The 19,394-nt window shown below is 40.9% G+C and overlaps 1 protein-coding gene across 1 annotated transcript; it reads left to right on the forward strand.

The window, feature by feature from the left end:
* Positions 1-21: 21 nt before the first annotated feature.
* LOC144246708 (uncharacterized) lies at positions 22-17,546 on the forward strand. The gene is made up of 3 exons (XM_085584634.1): positions 22-753; positions 3,230-3,301; positions 16,972-17,546. The coding sequence occupies exons 1-3, from the start codon at positions 239-241 to the stop codon at positions 17,060-17,062; spliced, it is 678 nt and encodes a 225-aa protein (XP_085440760.1). The 5' UTR covers positions 22-238; the 3' UTR covers positions 17,063-17,546.
* The last annotated feature ends 1,848 nt before the right edge of the window (positions 17,547-19,394 follow it).

A 19,394-nucleotide genomic window follows, 5' to 3' on the forward strand; every position in this document is an offset into this window, starting at 1 on the left:
TCATCCTCGCTCGGGGTAAGCTCCATCCCGCCCTTCGCTGGGCTGCGGCCGCCGCAGCCCATCCCCGCCGCATCCCGCCCGGCAAGCTGCAGGATCAGGAGCGGGCTGGCAAAACTTCTGGGTCACGGCATCGAGAAGCGCTTGGGGCCGCATCCTCCCTTCCCAGAGCGCCCGCATCCCTCCTCCTTGGGTGCCCGCATCCCCCCTTCCCGGGGCCCGCATCCCTGCTCCTTGGGGGATGGTATCTCCCCTTCCCGGAGCCCGCATCCCTGCTCCTTGGGGGATGGCATCTCCCCTTCCCGGGGCCCGCATCCCTGCTCCTTGGGGGATGGCATCTCCCCTTCCCGGGGCCCGCATCCCTGCTCCTTGGGGGATCGCATCTCCCCTTCCCGGGGCCCGCATCCCTGCTCCTTGGGGGATCGCATCCCCCCTTCCCGGGGCCCCCGCATCCCTGCCCCTTGGGGGATCGCATCTCCCCTTCCCGGGGCCCGCATCCCTGCCCCTTGGGGGTCCGCCTCTGCCCCGCGGTTACTCACGGTTCTCCGGGCCCGGGGCCGCGGCGGAGGCGGCTCTGCCCACCCGGCCTCGCAGGGCTTGGGCGTCTGCAAGGAAAAGGACAACAACCATGGTTTCTCGCAGGCTCTGGCGCAGACTCTGCGATCCTCAGCCTCAACGCCCGTGTAATGTGCTCGGCTCGGTTCTACAAAGCCCCCAGCAAACTGGACTAAAAACCATTAGGTACATCAGCATGAGGTAGGTATAGGATACCCCTGCTCCTTCACCAGCATAAGTGCTCCTTTCTTTTTGCAGCACACAAAACAGAGCTGGCTTCCAGGACCAGAATTTGCCACAGTCCAAGATGTGCACAAGAAAGATGCTAAAGTGTGGTTTGTTGTTTTCTTGGTGCTTCCCCCCCTGCCCCCCCAACATAAGATATCTGTGATTTGGAGCTTTCTCATGTGAGGTGTGAAATACTCTTGGCTGGCTCATCTCCCAACTTGCTTTACCTTTATTCTGCCTTGTAAAAATCAAGATTGATGGGATGAATTTCCAGTGCCAAAAGAACGAACACCTTAGAAAAGCAGCCCAGAAACATGATGTAACATCTGAACATGTCTCTTAGTCAGCATTTACTGCTGGCAACATAATAGCAGTGTCCTATCATCTTGTCCTCCAAAATAGATGAGCTGCTGCCAGAAGATTCAGGATGGGGACACAATACAAAACATTTCCCTGGCAGAAATTGTCTCAGGTGTTTGCATCCTTGATGAAGGAAGCCCCAGTTTTTTGAGATGTGCCCCCTTCTGATAAACATCTTCTATCATTACCTCCGGTGGCACACAGTGAATAGTAAATTTTGACAGCTGTCACTCATTCTTTGGCATTTCCAGTACTTAGGAAGGAATTACAGAAATGGCAAAAGTGGAAAGTTTTGACAGCTGAGCCACAGGTGAGAGATCAGAATTTGCTGCTTCTTGTTAGAGCCAAAAAAAGAGTGTCATAATGTACACGCACAGTAACATGATTTTTCTGGTTATGATGATGTACGTGTACATCTAGAAATAACCAGCAAGTTCGTTGCCATGTGAAAATCAAGTCAATATTATAAATACCTGATAAATTTAAAAACACAGCACACGCAAGGCCTGGTTACCCCTCAGACAGAATCATGGGTGTGGTTCCCTCTCAAAAATGTCAGAAGTTTAGGTCTGATAGAATAATGAAAAGCCATAAAATGATGCAAGAAATAAAATGAGGCAACTTTTTCCTGGGAATAAATGTATTCCAACTTGGACTAGAACAATTTTTTCCACCTTCTAATTAGAACATTACTGATATGTGAGGACCCTTCTGCCTCAGAATGAAGCTCCACACATCCACCATCTCAAAGAACTGGAACCTTTTTCTCTGAAATCCTTGCACAGGCACATTGCTGACACATTTACTCACAGCTGCTACAGCCATACCTGGGCCCTTTCAGGCTTGTGCAGCTGCTCTCTGGCCTTTCAGAGACGTGCAGGCACTGCTTGCACGCTCTTAAGAGTCCAAGGACTTGGGAACATCTTGCAGCAACAGAGAAATAACCTACTTCCACAGCTCAGGTTTCAAAGGTTCACCCCGCTTTGTACCAAACAGAAGCGAGAAAAAGCATTAAAAGCTGCTATAGCTTCTGCTCATGAAAATCACTGTCTTCCTCTATTAAGGGAGGGAAAAACCAAAAAACAATTAAAAACCACCTGATTCCTCCAAAGCACTAAATAAACAAAGGACAAGCCTAAATAACACCTAACAAGCAAAATATATATTTTCTAGTCCTGCCTATTCTGGTTGGCATTTTTTTTTTTTTTGGCTGATCTCTGATCTATCTTAACCCTTCACCTAAGTTTTCTTGCCTCATTCTGTTTATTATGATCACACAGGCTCAAGATGCTGCTTCGTTCCCAAATCTTTTATTTTTAATAAATTGCTGATTTCATAATCTCTAATGCTATTGCTCCTACCTACCATCAATCTTCCCCATTTCCATCCCTGTCCTGCTCTCCTGGGTAAGTATCTGGGGTTTCAGCTCTTTATATTGCTATTTATACAAATCTCTGCTATGTAATAATAACCAGTGCTGCATATTTACTCATTCTCTTATTCTTCTATTTGGGAAAAATCTCCAAGGAGTTGTTCTTGTATAAAACAGCAAATACCAACTCAAGAAACAAGCAATGGATTTGAGACATTTTCTGGAAAACTTGTGAACTAGAAGCCAGTAAACAAATGAAACTAATTCTTGTGCATTCTACTGTTTTTGTGCCTGTAAATACACTCAATATTCTTCATTCTAATATTTAATAATATTCATTATTTAAGAAATAATCCTGGCATAACCCAGAAAAAGTATTCAAAAGTATAAACTCTTTCGGTTTACAGTTTTTAAAGCATGACACAGCATGTGTGTTACTAACATATCCTGAGAAATCATTCACTCTCTTCAAGCATACCCTTCAAGGGTAGCAAGGAATACCTGTGCTCAAGTCACAAGAAACTCAAAAGTTCCCACAGCAATTCTTAGTTAATTCAACAAAATTCACTTTACCCTAAGAATAACTCCTTGTTAGTAATCTGCTGCCTGAGACACACCTTTTTACCATCTCCTGCACTTTCAGTCTCCTTGTACTAGTCCTTTTTTTTCTTTTTTTTCTCCTTTTCACCGAGCCCTGTATGTGTTTCCCTATTTCAGATGCCATCATCCTTGCACGAAGCAGAAAGAAAGCTGGGAGTATCCCGAGTACCTTTTCAAAGCCATTATGGGGTAATGTGCATTATACAGTGTATTACAAGTGCATTCATTCATCAGCTGTGGGGGTGGTACAGCAGGATGGAGGAAACTGGGATACTCTGGCAGCTGAGTTCCCAGCACATCCTCCATGGTGTGTGAGGAGTATCAGAGTGGGCTCCCTGTTCCAACACTTGAGCTGAGTGGAGTGCTGGAATCACAAAGCTAAGAAAGGCAGCGGTGCCTTAAAGCCCTGCAGCTCCCAGAGTTGTGTCACAGGGAGAGCACTGGGAAGGCTTGGTCTAGCATTTCTGCTCAATCCCAAAAGCAGCAGCAAAGATTTATCAAAACATACTCTGTTTTCCTTTCTTTGGTCCTTCAGCCCTTCAAAGCACATGATTTCACACCACTGCTTATTCAGAACAGCTCAGGTGAAAAGCTTGTCCAGCAAGAATCGTCCCCTCCCTCTTTTCACATACCCACATCTGTATCTGGCACTACATTCCTGTGTTCAGAAATGCAAACACTTCTCTGCCCCTGCTCTTCCCAGTCACCAGTATTGCCACTGCCTGCTTTAGGATACTATTGGGAAAAACTGTTTTCTTACTGGATATAATACACCATTCTCTGTATCTTCTCTTCTAAATGTTTATTCTGCAGAATTTCCCCAACAGCACATGGACACAACATCTTTTTGTTTTCTCCCCTAATCCATTCCTAACAAATAAACCAAACAAATAAAAATTCAAAATAAAATTGCAAATGACACCCTGAACATGAGGTGACACCAATAAGCAACTGATGTACTATAATAGTATTAAACAGCAAGATATTTTTACAAAGGCCAGAAAACACCTGATGACCCAAGCCAAAACACCTAATGGCTGCACAAGCCACTCCTGAGCATTTCAAACACTGAAAATGCAATTCACTGTGCTATGTTAAACATATCCATAGAAGCAAATCCTCTGTCAAACAGAGTGCCCCTATGTGAAAAGCAAATGGAGACAGCAACTGGAAAATGAATCCCCAAAACCGTCTGTCATGGAATTATGGTTTCCCAATATCCATTCAAACCACATATCCAAGTCAAATCCTAACAGAATAAATGCAATTAAACTATCAAACATGATAAGAAAAAAATTGGATTTTATCTCAGAGGAAATGCTTCCATCTCCAATGGAAGGTGTCCCTGCATGTGACAGGGCAGTCTTTAAGTGGTTTTATTTTTCAGATGATCTTTTTTAAATGGTCTTTAAGGTCCTTTCCAATCCAAACCATTCCATGACTTCCCAACTGACTGCTATACAAAATCTTCAGTTTCATTTCTCTAACAATCTAGCGCAACAGTGCAAGGAACAATTGTTCAGTGATAACACAAAAAACTCCTTAAAAACAATACACCCTTTCATAAATCAAAAAGCAGAAGCCAGAAGACCACAGAATGGGTGTGATTCTACCAGGCCACCATCCAAAGCTCAATAAAATCCAGCAGGCAAGGTACACAACTAGCATTACATTAAAGCAAACAAGACATGAACACCATAAACAATATCCAAAGAGATTTCAAGCAGTCATTCTGCATCTGGTGCTTTTCTGGAGATGAAGTTGACTACATAATGAGCACCAAGTTTTCATTTTTAATCAATTACATTTTTTAGAATTTTATCCAGTTAAGACTTGCTTTGTTAAAAAGTACACCATTTCCAAGGTACTTAAGAAATTAAAATCTTTTAACGAAAGTAAATGAGACATCAAGGGAAAACCTGATAAAAGGAAATCCACAAATAAATAGGAAAACTGTAAATTTTGAGATCTAGGATAGCAGATGATTTGTGGCCATTTATTACAAACAGATTATTTTCCCTGCCAATAGCCACACAATTTTTTTCCAGAGTTAAAAAATCTGGAGTCTAAAAAACTGATAAAAAATATTCCACAGTCAATTAGAAACTTCACATCTGTGAGCCTGGGCTCCTTTCCTGAAGCAGTAGGTATTTCCGTGGGAAGAAACCCTGAAGTTCGCACCAGGAATTGGCATTAGCTCCGGACTTTTCCACTGGGTGGTGGTAATGAGATCAGGAAGTTCAGGAGAACTCGGAGCACCACCAGTATTCCCTCATTTCTATATTCATTCATTCCATCACTCTGTCTCTCCCTCCGTGCCCACGTTCCCACCCCATGTGTACGCATGCCACGCTGGAAACCTACTGGCACAGCAATGAAAGGACAAATAGAATCGTTCTCAAATTTTTCAGGGCTGGACTATAAAATTAATCTTAACACAGTTTGCTGCTTTAGCATTCGGTTAAACGACATCATTTTCTCAGTGTAAAAGCTGAAAGAGAGTTGAGGTGAGACAGATGACAGGTCAGAAAATAGCACTATTTATTCCTGAATGAGCAGGTATAAATTAAAGCCCCACTGGAGGAAAAAGCGCACCAGAGATTCACATTGTAATACATTTCATCGAGTTCAATATGTGACGTGCTAGGATGGCTTCCTTTTTCTTGTGATCTGTAATTGTCACAGAAGAGAATGGAAATTAAATTTAAAATGTTGTGTTTACTTTCCCAACGTTACACATTTCAGCGAGATCCATTTTTCAAAGTGGGAATGTTTGGCATAATCTGAAAATCAAAGCCCTTTACAATATTTATGGTTACGACCTCCCAGCTTAAAGCACCATAAATCACATCAGGCATTAACTGGTTCACTTTCACAGGGCACCAGTTGTGACAATACCAAAACACAGTACAGTATTAAGCACATGCTGGGGAAGGATATTTCAAATACTATATAATATGATGCATTGCCATGCTTTTAAAACCACACCATTTTTATTAATTATGATTTAAATACTGGTAGATAGTACAGTCCAGTAATAGCCTTAAAGTCCTTTTTTGGCCCTTCTGAGTTGCTTGATAGATGCTTGACACTATCAGCTTACTGTCTGAAGGGCCCTGTTTATTCATTAGAACAATTTCTTTTCCCTAATAACTCATGACTTACCAATCTGTCTGCTGTAGTGAAGGAATGTAATTACAAATTGGCATGTTAAAATACTATCAAAAAAATTTAATCCAACTTGCAAAATATTAATAAGTTATGTGCTTAATTAAAGATAACCATATCAAAATAGCTCAAGTACATTAAAGATTACTAGCCTGAAAAAAATAGATGTGGCAAAAAACCAAGTCAGTATTGCTCTAAAAATAGGGAGGACTTCCAAAGCCCAGTGTATCTGGTTTGGCATTTGGACAATTAAAAAAATATCCACATAATTCATTTAAGAACTTACTCATTGCTCCAAGCTATATAAATCATGCAAAGTTTTACCAAATGCATTTTTTCTTGAGTATCTGTGTGATCACAGAAGACAAGGCAAAAGACTATAACAGACAACTGCTATGGATAAGCTACAAATCTGTGTCCAAATAGCAACATCAACACTTATTTCTTCATCCAGTTTTTGGGGTGCCTTGGAGCTAGGGTGCTCTTGTATTGCTGAGCCCTGAATTAACAATCCTCATCTGGGGGAATAAAGCATCGTAACTATTAACGACTACACATTAATTTAATTAAAATAATGAGTACTCTGACATCATTTATTTATTATTAGAGTGCAGCACATTAGTTCCATGATTTTTCTACTCTACAGCTTTGTTCACATGGCCTTTTGCATCAACAATTTTTTGTGATAGTTACATGGGAAGTGCCATAGAATAAAAATCTTCTCCAGTTTTAAAATTCTATGTTCCACTTCCTTCTTTCTTCCTTGCATAATCATTATACAATGTATGCATGCATATATATATATGTGTGTATATATACACACACACATATATATGTTTGGATAGTTAGTAGCTTAATTTTCTACTTTCATTATTGCTATGTAACATGCTCCAGTGTCACTTGACATACTTCTGTAACTGCATGTTACCTTCTCTCCACACAAGCCTGAATTTAGTACAAGATATCTATTATCTAGACCTACACTCAAAATAAAGCATCGTTGCTTTTACAGAATTTCAATATCTAAATATATTAATTTACCCTTGAACTAACCTTAATATCAGCATTCCCACTAGAACCAGTGACCCTGAGGCATTCTAAATGCCTGAAGTTAAGAGGAAAGGAAAGTATAAAATGTCTTAAAAGTCAAAACACAACTGAACTATTCCCTGGAAACCCATGTGCTGCAGTCATTACAGGAAAATGCATTTACTTTAAAAAAAAAAAAAAAACAACCAGCCAAACCAAAAAATACATGCAGAAAGAAAAAAAATACCTGTACTCAAATTTCCACCACTCTGGAAGAAATATTATGTTTAAACTTGCTGATCTTGAGTTAGTTTGAAACAAGAAAAAAAAGAAAAAAAACAACAACCAATCAACCATCCCAGCCTCTAAACCAACAAAAGTACTTCCACCCTACTGGATTTGAAGCCCATCTTGGAATTGGTACCTTGTATTTCCTAAGCCTAAGCCTGGCAGGACAGTCCCTCACTCCCTCATGATGCCTAAACTTGCCACTTTTAAATGTCTGTGCTGCTCCCTTTTTGTCAGCTGGAAATCACCACCAATTATTTGACCTAACGCTGAAATAAAATATTCTTCAAGCTTTTCTCTCCCTATTTTTATAAATAATCATGCTTTATTGCAAGACACTGACGTCTCTGCAGCTTCTGCTGGTAAAGCTTTATTGTCATTACTTTAATGCTTGTACATAAATTGATTCCTTGAGCTTCCTAGTTATTTTTGTACATCTTCTCTAAATTCCCTCTGCTCACTTTCCCAAGTGAATAATTCTCTTATAAAAGTGTATTTGTATCCAAATGACCATAAGTCTAATGTACTTGCAGGCAGATTATATTTAAAAATCAACCCTTAAAGACAGCAATTTAAGTTTTTTTGGTTGGATATTCATCTCCATTATGCCCTCCACGTTATTTTCAGAAAGCAAAACACGGATTAGTTTTGGAATAACACCCTAAAGGTTGAAAAGCAGGAGCTGTAACAAAATTATCTCACTGAGGGTCTTTGAGAATAAAAATAACGTTCAGGCAGTGCCACTGCAAAATGAGATTGGATGTAAGGATGCAGGGCACACATTTACCTCTGTGTTGCTGCTCCTTCATCTTTCTGGATTTCCACTCATTGAGGTTCTCGTGGGGGCTGATTTTGGCACTCCAGGGTGCCCTTGCACTCTCCCCTCGTGGTTGGCAAGCCCATCCTGGCTTTTTATAGGGACCACAGACTTCTCACACCCACAAATTGCTCTTCTCATTGCTTAAATTCTAGCACAGTCAATTCTTTAACTGTAACTGATGCTGCATTTTTCCTACCATTTCTCATCTGCAGTTTACTCGCCCTTCACATGAGGAACTAACAAGAAAGCCAAGAGAAACCCAAACACTATTAGTATGAATTTATTAGCAGGAAGCCAATTTTTGCTCAATATTACAACCGTGTATTTTGGATTTAACAGAACATTCCTCAAACTGAAGGCCAGCAGAGAATTAAGTGGTTTTTGGACAAAGCATTTTCTGCCCTTGTGAAAGCAGCAGCAGGAAACAAACTCCAGTGGTCAAAATTGGATCATAAAGATGAAAAACCATATGTGTTTCTGGTCTTTAAATTGCTACTCTACAGAGTGATAAGAGACATCATATAGAACCTTATCAGGATTTAATTTCCTAACAGAAATGAGAAAGGAATGTGCAAAGCCCCTCTTACATGAGCTAGCATTAGATTGCAGTACACGATAAAAATATCTTAACAGGCGTATACCTAAAGAAGATTACATTCCATCTCTCCTTCCTGAAGATGCTTTCTATACACAAATTCTTTTAAAAATAGCATATTTCTGGTTTGCTGTGCATGACTGTCTTCTTCAGGAGATGTTTTCTGGCAAAAATCTCCTCACAGTTACCATATCCTTTTAGTGCTTCCATAATAATACCTTGTAAAATGCTCTTAGTATATGAGGTTTATGAATGAAACCTGTCAAAGTATATGTACTACAAAAACATTTGCTGAATTTCTTTGAAATTTAATTCTTGGCTGTAGTCTGTGTCACAAAGGTTCTATAATAAAGCCACCATCACTATATGGAAAACCTGGTTTGCATGTATTTGTATGTTGTACATCTTTGCCACGTCATTCTGCATCCTCTTCCTGATTCTTGTATCCTAAATATATTTACTACCCCCGCCACATCTTCCATTTCTGGTCTCTACCAACCACCATGTTATTTTCCAGAAAAACTCAAATTTCCAAAGGGTTCACTGTGAGCAACATTGCCCTTTTGATCATGGAAATGAGCACATTTTCACACAAATTTTATACTTTTCACATTGTGATATATTTACTGCAGGGACATTATAAAGAGCATTTACAAACAACACGTAAACATGTTCAACATGTTACAAACGTGTTCAGCATCCATGTAGGGAACAGTGGAGACAAGCAGAGCTCTGGATTTGGGATTGCTTGCTCTACTGGGTAATGGGCAGCATTTTTGGACAAGTGGCCATAGGAAATGAGGGCTCCCCACCCTCAGCTTCATCTTTTCTCAGCTCTGCAGTTTTGCAGTTTCTCCTCCTTGTGTTTCTAACCTAATCTAATTCTTAGAATGTAAAATACCTGTCACAACAGTCAGAATAGGATTATTTGCTAGACCATAACATGTGCTGCTCTCATTTTGCAACACTAGGAGTGCCGTAAAAAGGAATAGTTTTACATCTTGGAGTTTTGTTAGATAAATTTAAAAAGGCTAAATTATTAATAAAACACACTAACATACGTACCCCTGAACAGACTAAGACTGTGCCCATCCTACCTTGTTTTAACAATTTCTGAGTTCTATCCCCCATGCTTAAATATATACTCTCAATGCTTTCTGCGAGTTTGGCTTTGTAGATTTTTTACAACGCTGCTTCCTAGAAACATCTTGGGGAAGGGCTTGGCTCTTTCCTCCCTGCTCTCCACATCCATTGGGATGATGGAGCAGTGAGGATTTCCCACACTTCTCTCCGGTGTGTCTCCTGCGTCAGGCTGTTCTGTGACTCTGCAAAGCACACTGCACATCTTGGTGCTGTGCCAAGCCTGCCTGGGAAACCAGCCTCCCAACCAGCTCCTCATGCCACAACCAAAAATCACCCAACCTTACAGAAATACACTGCTGACTATACTCTGAAATACATTTTGGTGTGAAAAAGCTTCCGATAAGTAAAAATTTCAGCAAAACCCGACCTTTCCTTGGACATACTTCAAGACTTACTGCAATGTTATGTTCCAGTTATAGAAACACCCCAAATGAATAAGCAGATATTTAAATTCTACAGATGCCACCCTAAGGAAAAAATTTAGTTAAACATAAATGGCACGATTACCTAATGGGCATAGCAAAATGTTAGGAAAGTGAAGTGTTTGGATAAAACAGCAATGATTAATTTTTCGTTTAATTTTTTTCTTAAATATAACATACTTCTGGAGATCATACTTAGTGAACATACTCGTGGTTCCAGGCCCACACAGTATTTTAATTCCATAAGGTGCGTGGGAGGTTTTTTAAATCCACATAATTTTGTGTTATTTTCTTTTTACATGTTAAGTTATTATCATCAGATGGAGGGGAAATTAAACATTCTGAATGTGTTAAAAGCCTTGGTCTTCTTGACTCCTATTACCAACTGCTAACTATTGCTAAACTCATCCATTTTTGGAACATGAACAACCTTGATAACATCAGATGAAGACAAAATAAAAATAGAGCTTTGGCAAATCCTGTGAATTGAATTCCGGTATCTCGGAACACCGTGTAAAGCTCTTGATTGGCTTTGCAAATGGAACTCACTATATTAATACTGAATCTAACTCATTTCCTAACTTTATTAAGAGCAGCCAGAACTATAGTCATGCTGGAATAGTAAGGAAATAAATAAAATCCAGGCTGTGAATACAGCTGTGATTTGTTTTTTCCTGGGGCAAGGTTTTGGGAAAACCTTTCCAGAAAAGGTTTTGTGAAAGTTATTCCTAAAAAACTTTATATCCAGTCATCCTTTCCTTTGGGGGCACATTATATATGTTGTTTCCTCCTTTCTCTGAGAGTAGGCAGTAAAAGCCATCTTTTCCATCACCTTAACTATTTGGCTTTTAAGACGACCAGAATTACCAAAGCATTTCTTTCTTCATACAGTCCCTATTTTGACATACAGTCCTGAGCAATGCACTTGGATTTCCTCCCTACTCAGACACGCAGCAATAAAGATCCTTAATGAGCAGCAAGCCCAGTTTTTACTTGTCTGGGTCATGTTTACGTGACATGACCATGCAGCTGATGCCTTGGGAAGAGGTCCCTGGAGCACAGCCCTCCACAGCAGGGGGAATTCTGGGCTCTTGAACAGTCCAGCCCTGTCCTCACCCACACATCCCTGCAGGACGTGCTGGTACATACAAGGTGGCCTCCCTGGTTCTTACCATCCCTCCAGCAGTTTTCAGAGCAAACATGCTCTGCACAGACACTCGGCAGGATAAGGAGTAGCACTCCTGTCACCTCTGCTCCAGCTCCCACCCCTCAATGCCTGCATTCCTCTGTCTGCAACACACTTCTGCCAGCCCATGAGCTCAAAAGGATGCTCTGATGAGGCAAGAAGGTAGATGTTCTGTGGCATCACACCCAGGTGCAATCTGACCACCAGGCACGTGCAGGCTCTGTACACAGCCCCTTTTCCCCATTTCAGGGGTGGCACAAACCAACTGGGAATGCTGCAGGAGGTGCTCCTGTTCCCAGCCCTTGCTGGATGGAGGGAGAAGCAGCATCCCTGGGAGGAGTCACGCTGGGACAGTGCCACAGGTTGCAGGCAGTGAGCAGCACAAGCATTTCCATCACAGAGCCAAGGTCTGTCCTGCTCCTCAAGTCCAGCTGAAAAGCCACCACTGAAGTGCCTGGGCTGCCCCTGGATCCCTGCTGCCTCTTCCCTGGCTGCCATGGCCTGACAATGAGCACACATCTCAGCCCAAAAAAAGCTCCTCAGCTGCCCTCTGACATATTAACATGTGAAAAACAGTGAGCATCAGAAACAACAGCAACAGCATCGGAGAGAGGCAGATGTAGATTTATATGTAAAGCGTAGCTTATGCTGATGTGGGTACAATAAAAACAACTCTAGCATGTATTATGTAAAATCATTTACTTTCCAAAAATGGTATCAGCTCTAGATACAGTTTAGGTACTTTACTAATAGCTTTTATTTGGAGGAGCACTATATAAGTTTCTTTGCTACAAGGTGAGAAAAGATAATAGATAATTTTTAAAAGCATGAAATGCTTTACGAACCACCAAATACCCTGAATTAATTAAATTTCAGATTAAAAAAAAAAGCCTCAAATGTCAGGTGATCTCACTGCAGTCATAAATATCTCAAAGTTATTATTTAATGTTTTCCTCTGTTCATAAGCCTCTTAGAACAGAAGCACATTCTCCAGAGATCATTGGCTTACTGTGTACCTAAAGAAATTAAGCTACAAGTCAATTATGGTAAATATATTTCATTTTCCCCCAGGAATGGGCAGGTGAAAGGGCTTAAGTTCAAATGGAAATTAGATTAACAATAATAAGAAAGTTATTTAACCCCTAACTTATATAGTGTGGTCCTTGGGCAGCTTTGTGAGAGCATTCACAACCAGTGTGGAAACAAAGCACATAGAGCATATACCTCAATTTTTGTTATGGATTTTAAATCCATTTTCAAGTCTTATCAGTGAACAACCATTTTCACTTGGTAACCATGTATTCTCTCAAGTTCTTTAAATAATATTTAAAACCTAATGTAAGCAACATGCAGCATTTACTGATGTCCATCAGTATCTCATATCACCACCCAATACATGGAAAACATGGAATACAACTCGGCAACAGAAGATGCCTTTCTACTGGAAAATTTACAGTACTTTGGCTACAGACTTTACTTTCCCTCTTCCAAAATAGTTTCATCATCATTTTGATGAATTCTTGAGACAGGAGTGGATTTGCTGTTTTGGGTCATTTTATCCTATAAGGTCTAAAAGAAACCCATTTTTTCCCCAATTCTTTTAATATGTAATGTTAAATATTACACTAGAGATAGTTTTGCTGTTGCTGGTTTTGCCTTCAGCAATATTGCAATTTAGTGATCCATAAAAACGATGAGTCCACACTTCTGGAAAGGACACTCCCACCCTTAAATTCACACCACTGAGGGGCCCTATTGGAGCCAGTGGGCACCAGCCCACACCACCTTAGGAAAACAAGCCTTAAAACCTCTACAAGGAGTTTGTTGAGACCAAGATACGAAAATGCCAATGTGTTGGTAATAAGCAGAATCAGGAACTGGAGATCTGGATGGCTTTGCTGGCTGATTTAAAATCAAGACTAAAGCAGAGGTTGCCTATGAGCAAGGCTACCTGCTTCACAGTGTGTACACATCAGAAAGCAATTAAATCAGAGGCCTCAGCATTTGTTTTTGTTTGAATTGCAGTCAGTACCAACCATTGACCAATAACAGCATTTAAACAGCAAGCAAGCAGTGTCACTGTTGGGCAGGGAAATTGAACCAGCAAAGATTAGGAAATACTCTGCAGTGGGAAGAAAGCTAAGCACAGGCATCAGTTATTTAGGGATTCAGTCGTGCCTGCTGCCCACAACAACAATAACAACTCTCTGCTGTATTTTCAGAAATGAGCTTTCTGCCAACAGTAACGCAGCAGCTGCAAACTCCACTAAAGATTTCAGCTTAATTACTACAGGATTCCTCCAAGCCCTGCTAAGCACTGACCTTACAAGGACTGGCCCGTGGCTCTGGAAGAGAGTGTGCAGCATCCTCACTTCCCCCTAACCAGAGCCTTGAGATGTGGAAAGCTTCATTCAAGCTCTTGACATGTTCACAAGCACCACCCCCGCTATTCCATGTCCTTCCAGCTCAGATATTCCTGCAGCCACACACAAAGACATAGAATTTCTTACAGTTTGTGCTGCCATCCTACAAACCCACAAAAAGCCTCTTGCTCCAGCACACGGTGACACATTCCTTGCCTCATCCTGCTCTTGGAGTTAATCAGGACTACAGCATGTTCCCACGAGAAAGAAGCCTTCATTGTTCAGCTGAGAAACATAGATACACACAAATATATATTCTATCCATATATCTGCAACTATTGCATCACTTTCACCTCCAGGGAATGCATAAAATATTAATGCTTTTATAATGTATTGCTGGATTGCAAAGTATAATCTTATAAAGGATCTTATAATGATCATCATACTAATAAGTTATAGACAAGAGACTCTGGGGCATATAAAAAGCATAGTCAACCTCTTATGGGTAAGCTCTTGCTTTAAGCCACACAACAGATCCCAAATAATACATGGACCCCTGCAACCATGGGCAGGAAAAGAGCTAAACCTTTTGAGTGGTACAGGGATCAGGAACTCCCTGCTCATGCTGGTAATTTCCTCTGCCATGTTGCCTGTGATTGATTTTCACAAGTAGGAGTAAAACAGAATCATGCAAGCTGGGACACTGCCTAGAAAATAAATCTTTGAATTCACCTGACAAAATGAGTCAAGCAGCAATAGCATCAGGACCACAATATGGCTCATTTCACCTTGCCAAAGAGCAGGACAGTCTACTTAGGAGCCTCGCTCTTAAAGAAAGGCAGTTACTGCTGACAAAATGTGTTTTTAGTGGCAAATAGCGCCAGGCTGGGAGTGCTGGTACAGTCTAATGACATAAGTTAATGCTGTATCAACTTAAACCCTGCAAGGTTCTGGAACAATAGATCTCAGTGACAGAAAAAGCTTCTTTGTGATCTATTGAAATCAAATGAAAGGGAAAAGGAAAGGCAAATAGGTTACAAATACATCTGAAAGGAAATTTAATGGGTGAAATTCGCTGTTCCTTTTCCTTTCACCACTTCCTGACAGTTTATTGTTCACATCTTGCTCAGGGCTACCCTTTACCTATTCATAAATGGCCCTGATCCTTCTGAACAAGCTGTTTCTAGCTACCACTTCCCTGTACTTTGTAATTCTAATGAAGAACCTTCTTAGTTACCACAAGGCTACTTTCCATTTAAAATCAAACTGGCTGGCTAGTCGACACTTAGCAGTAGCAGAACAACTGTAAAGAGAAAGTTGTTGTCCTGAATTCTGTGGTCCACTCTTAGTTTTTAGTAAACTGTGATAACTTGTACTGCTCTCCTTCACATTACCTAGAAACAAAGAAACCCCTCCAAGATCATCTCCTGATGTTCAAGTATAGAAAGTTTGCTGATAGTAAATAGTTAGACTTAATGGAGAGTGGATTAACAATATCCCAGTGGGCATCTAAACATGACACTTCATTTGCAGCTCAGTGTTATTGCAATAATTGCCATTACTATAAGACTTATACATGTATTTACAAGTAAACATGTTCCAAACAATTGCAATACACAGTGCTGTTGGGGTTATACAACATATAAAGAGAGACAAAAATCAAAGCCAATTTGCCACGTACCTACAAAGTCATACAACACTGATGCCAAAATCGACAATGCCATTAGGTTCTATTAACACAATGCCCTTCTCTCTTCCTTTGGACATACAAACCTATTTCCCAGTCTCACAGCATCTCTATTTTCATCCATTGCTGGTCCACACATTGCAAAAGAGTGCACACTAAGTCTGCATCAGGATGCTTTTATGCAAGAGGTATTTAGGTGGAGAACAGAGAGAGCCAGAGGGGCAACTGTCTCTGCACCAATTTTGTACACTCTGGATGGAATTACTACAGGAGAGACTGTACTAGCTCTTGCTAGAGCTGAGAAATGTCATCTGATGAGAAACAGGAAGTGTGGGGAGGTGTTAAATGCTTTTGTGATTTTGTTCCACATCCAGGTGAATACTTTAAAATATGGCAGCTGTAAAAGCCAAAGCCATGCAATCTTTTTCAGACAATTCATTTTCAAATTCATTCTAGCAAATTTCACAGAAAAATTCACATGCATCCAGAATTAACAATCCAAAGTTAATTAATGCTACATAAAGAAGCTGCATAAGAAATCCAAGCCTCAATTTCTGACTTGTAAACCTTCAACTAAAATCTCCCTCCTCCTTTCAACGTCAAAAGAACTAGTGAAACATGGATCTCTTTTACTGACAGATTTGCAGCCTTTCTCTCAAACAGGGAAATCTGAACAACAAAAAATGGTTTAAGAGGTCTGGAATGCAGAAAGCTGCTGTAAAGGTCCATATACATGAATCCCTGTAGTGCACTCCTGGAATCAGCTGGTGAATTGGATCAGTGTGTGCAGCTTTTGTTTAGCCTAACAAGGCAGAGGCCAGACTGGCAGGCTGAGCCTAAACTCTTTAACTCAGGATCCCCCAGGCCCACAGAGCAGCTAAGCTGCCCCATGACTGACAGGCAGGTGAATGTCAAACATGCTTTTCTACTTGTGGGATCATGTATTTCAGTATAGTTACTCTGTCTTTTTATCTTCATTTTCTCCATCTGATCAGGGCTGTCTTTGCTAACACAGTCACCCTCTTTGACTTCCAATAGAATAATATTCAGTAATAACCCACAAAGCAAGGCTTACATCGTGGTCACTTTGACTATACAATCTCTAACATCAGAATTTACAATAATTTCCTCTTCCCATTCCCTTTCTTCTCATTGCAGAAGTCCAAATTTACATGCCTTACAAAGAGAAAGTCACATGCAGAATTACCAAGGAAGAAATTCTCAGGAGAGAATTTTCTCCAACATCTGAGACTTACTACTGCACAACCTCTGTGAGATCTCATTTCTACTGCTGTTACAAGAGTTATACGAGAGGCATCCCTTGATTTTTCCACTCTTTGCTTGCCCAAAGAAGACTTCAGGTAATGCAGTAACCTAACACCTTAAATCCACATTTATGCCGTGCTGGTATCATGTGGAAGCATTGCCTGCTGCAAAGCACTCCAAGATTCAACCCAAATGGAGAGTCTGGGGGTCTTCAGTGATGACCAGCAGCTCCTGTGTTTTATTTGCATCAAAAGCACATATACTATGTTTCGTGTTGAAAATAAAAGTTTTTCCTTCCACTCAGTGAATGGATCACAACAAATCACCTGTAAACCTCTACAGCAGCAGATGCAGATGTGTTTCCTCTCCCTTTGAGCTGTATCCGAGGGCCATGAAAGTACAACCTGCTCTCCCCTTGTCTCTCACAAATCTTCAAAATAAAGTGGTGCCAGCTGCTTCAGAACAAACACCAACAGCATTCATTTTCCCTTGGACAAATGTAACTTTTACACCACTTATAGTGCTTTCCCACTTTTTTACCCTACAGCCATCTCTCTGCATAAAAGACTCTCAAATGTGATATGGGTAATGAGGAGGGCAGTATCCATCACCACTTGCCAGGGATAAGGCACTAAGGAGAAGAGACTAAGGACCTGACAGCATCACCAATCTAGCATGTTTAGGTTAAAGAAAATAACCCCAACCAACTGAAATCCCTTCTCAGATCAGGTTTTCTCCATCTCAAGGGTGTTGTCTACCACATATGCCCACACACACCCTCAGAAGCCAAAGTTTTCTGCTTTTCCCCTTCTGTCACTGCTTTCTGAATTAAAGTCAGCACCATCCCAACAGCTCCCCACAGCCACTCTGCTCCAGGGCAGGCAGCAGCCAGCACTTGGCATCACATCCTGCAGCTCTTAGCACATCCTGAGAGTAAAAGGGGAAGAATGAATCAGCTACTTTAGACTTATAGCATATCTTGGCCATTAGCAGAAAAAACCTACAGGAGACAGTGCTGATTAATGCGTTCCTCTCCTTTCTGCTTCTCAGTTAAGCTTGTAAAGGCTTGTCTGTCAACTCCTGTTCTTCCCAGCATCCATGGGGTTTCCTATGATATAATTATCAAAATAAATTAAAAAAATGTTTTCTTGCTCTTCAACATCAACTGTATTTGCAGCGGACATTACAGCTCAGGGAAGAGGGAAAATAATAATAAATCTGCAACAGCAAGGACAGCAAATAACTGCATTCTCATAAGCACTAAGAGTTTTATTTGCCATACTAAGGATAAGATAAAGTCGTAGCATAGGTATTCAAAGGAGCTTGAAATAAAGGGGAGCAAAATATTTCTTCTCTTTCTCTCAAAAAGAAAAAAGGTGCCTCTGATTTTAGGAGATTGAAGTGGACTGCAGCATGACTGCTGTTCACCCAGTCCCAACCCTGAAATGGAAAGCACTGAAATACCCATTTATTTCCCTTCCAGCTACACCACCTGGGAGCTGGAAGCGTGTTACACACTGTGATCTCTCCTTGCTTTCTTCCAGGCACGCTGAGGCTGGTGGCAGAGGGGATTAGGCTCTGAGCTCCACTGGCTCCAAGTGTGTCATTAGGATGACTCACACCGAGGAGGAACTGTGGTTTTTGGTGACTCACATGATGGCTAGTTTGGAGCTTAAGCCCTGTGTTCAATCCTTAGCCTGCAATCCCTTCAATAATCTTCTAATATGAAGTTTAGTTCATATACAGGCCAGCAGAGCTCCCTTCGCTAAAATTAATTGGAAATGGATTGTGAAAAGCCACTCACATTAATCACCATGAACAGTAAAAAGGAAGTATACTTCTTGGGGTGGGTTTTATTTTTTTTTCCATTTTATCTTTCTAAAGCATACCAGAAGGCCTGCTAACCAAAGTCAGCACAGTACAGTCAGAGCCAGCAAAGGCTTTTCAGAAATCTTTGTAAGCACACAGCATCTCTGCATCACCAGAGGTAACAAATGGTCCAATTTAGGCTCAGGCAGAAAACAGCCCTTAAATGCAACATATCCACTCATCCCCCACCCCCAGCCCCACCTTTCTCTGTCCTGGAGACATAGGCAGATGGTTTAAAAAAATGTGTGGAATATGACATTTTAATTACAGATCACCTGCAGTTCGACCAGGAGAGGCCTCTCTGAAGAATAAGGGAGAACAATTAAAGAAAAAAGGATAGGCTGGTTTCTAATTTTCTCTCTCCTCAGATGGCACGGGGGAAACAGGAGCAGGGAACAGACCGGATGACAGACCAATTAAAGTTGTTCTTCTGGCCTGGGTGATGC

This window comes from Lonchura striata, chromosome 7 (genome assembly GCF_050655825.1).
Source record: "Lonchura striata isolate lonStrDom1 chromosome 7, ASM5065582v1, whole genome shotgun sequence".
Lineage (NCBI taxonomy): Eukaryota > Metazoa > Chordata > Aves > Passeriformes > Estrildidae > Lonchura > Lonchura striata.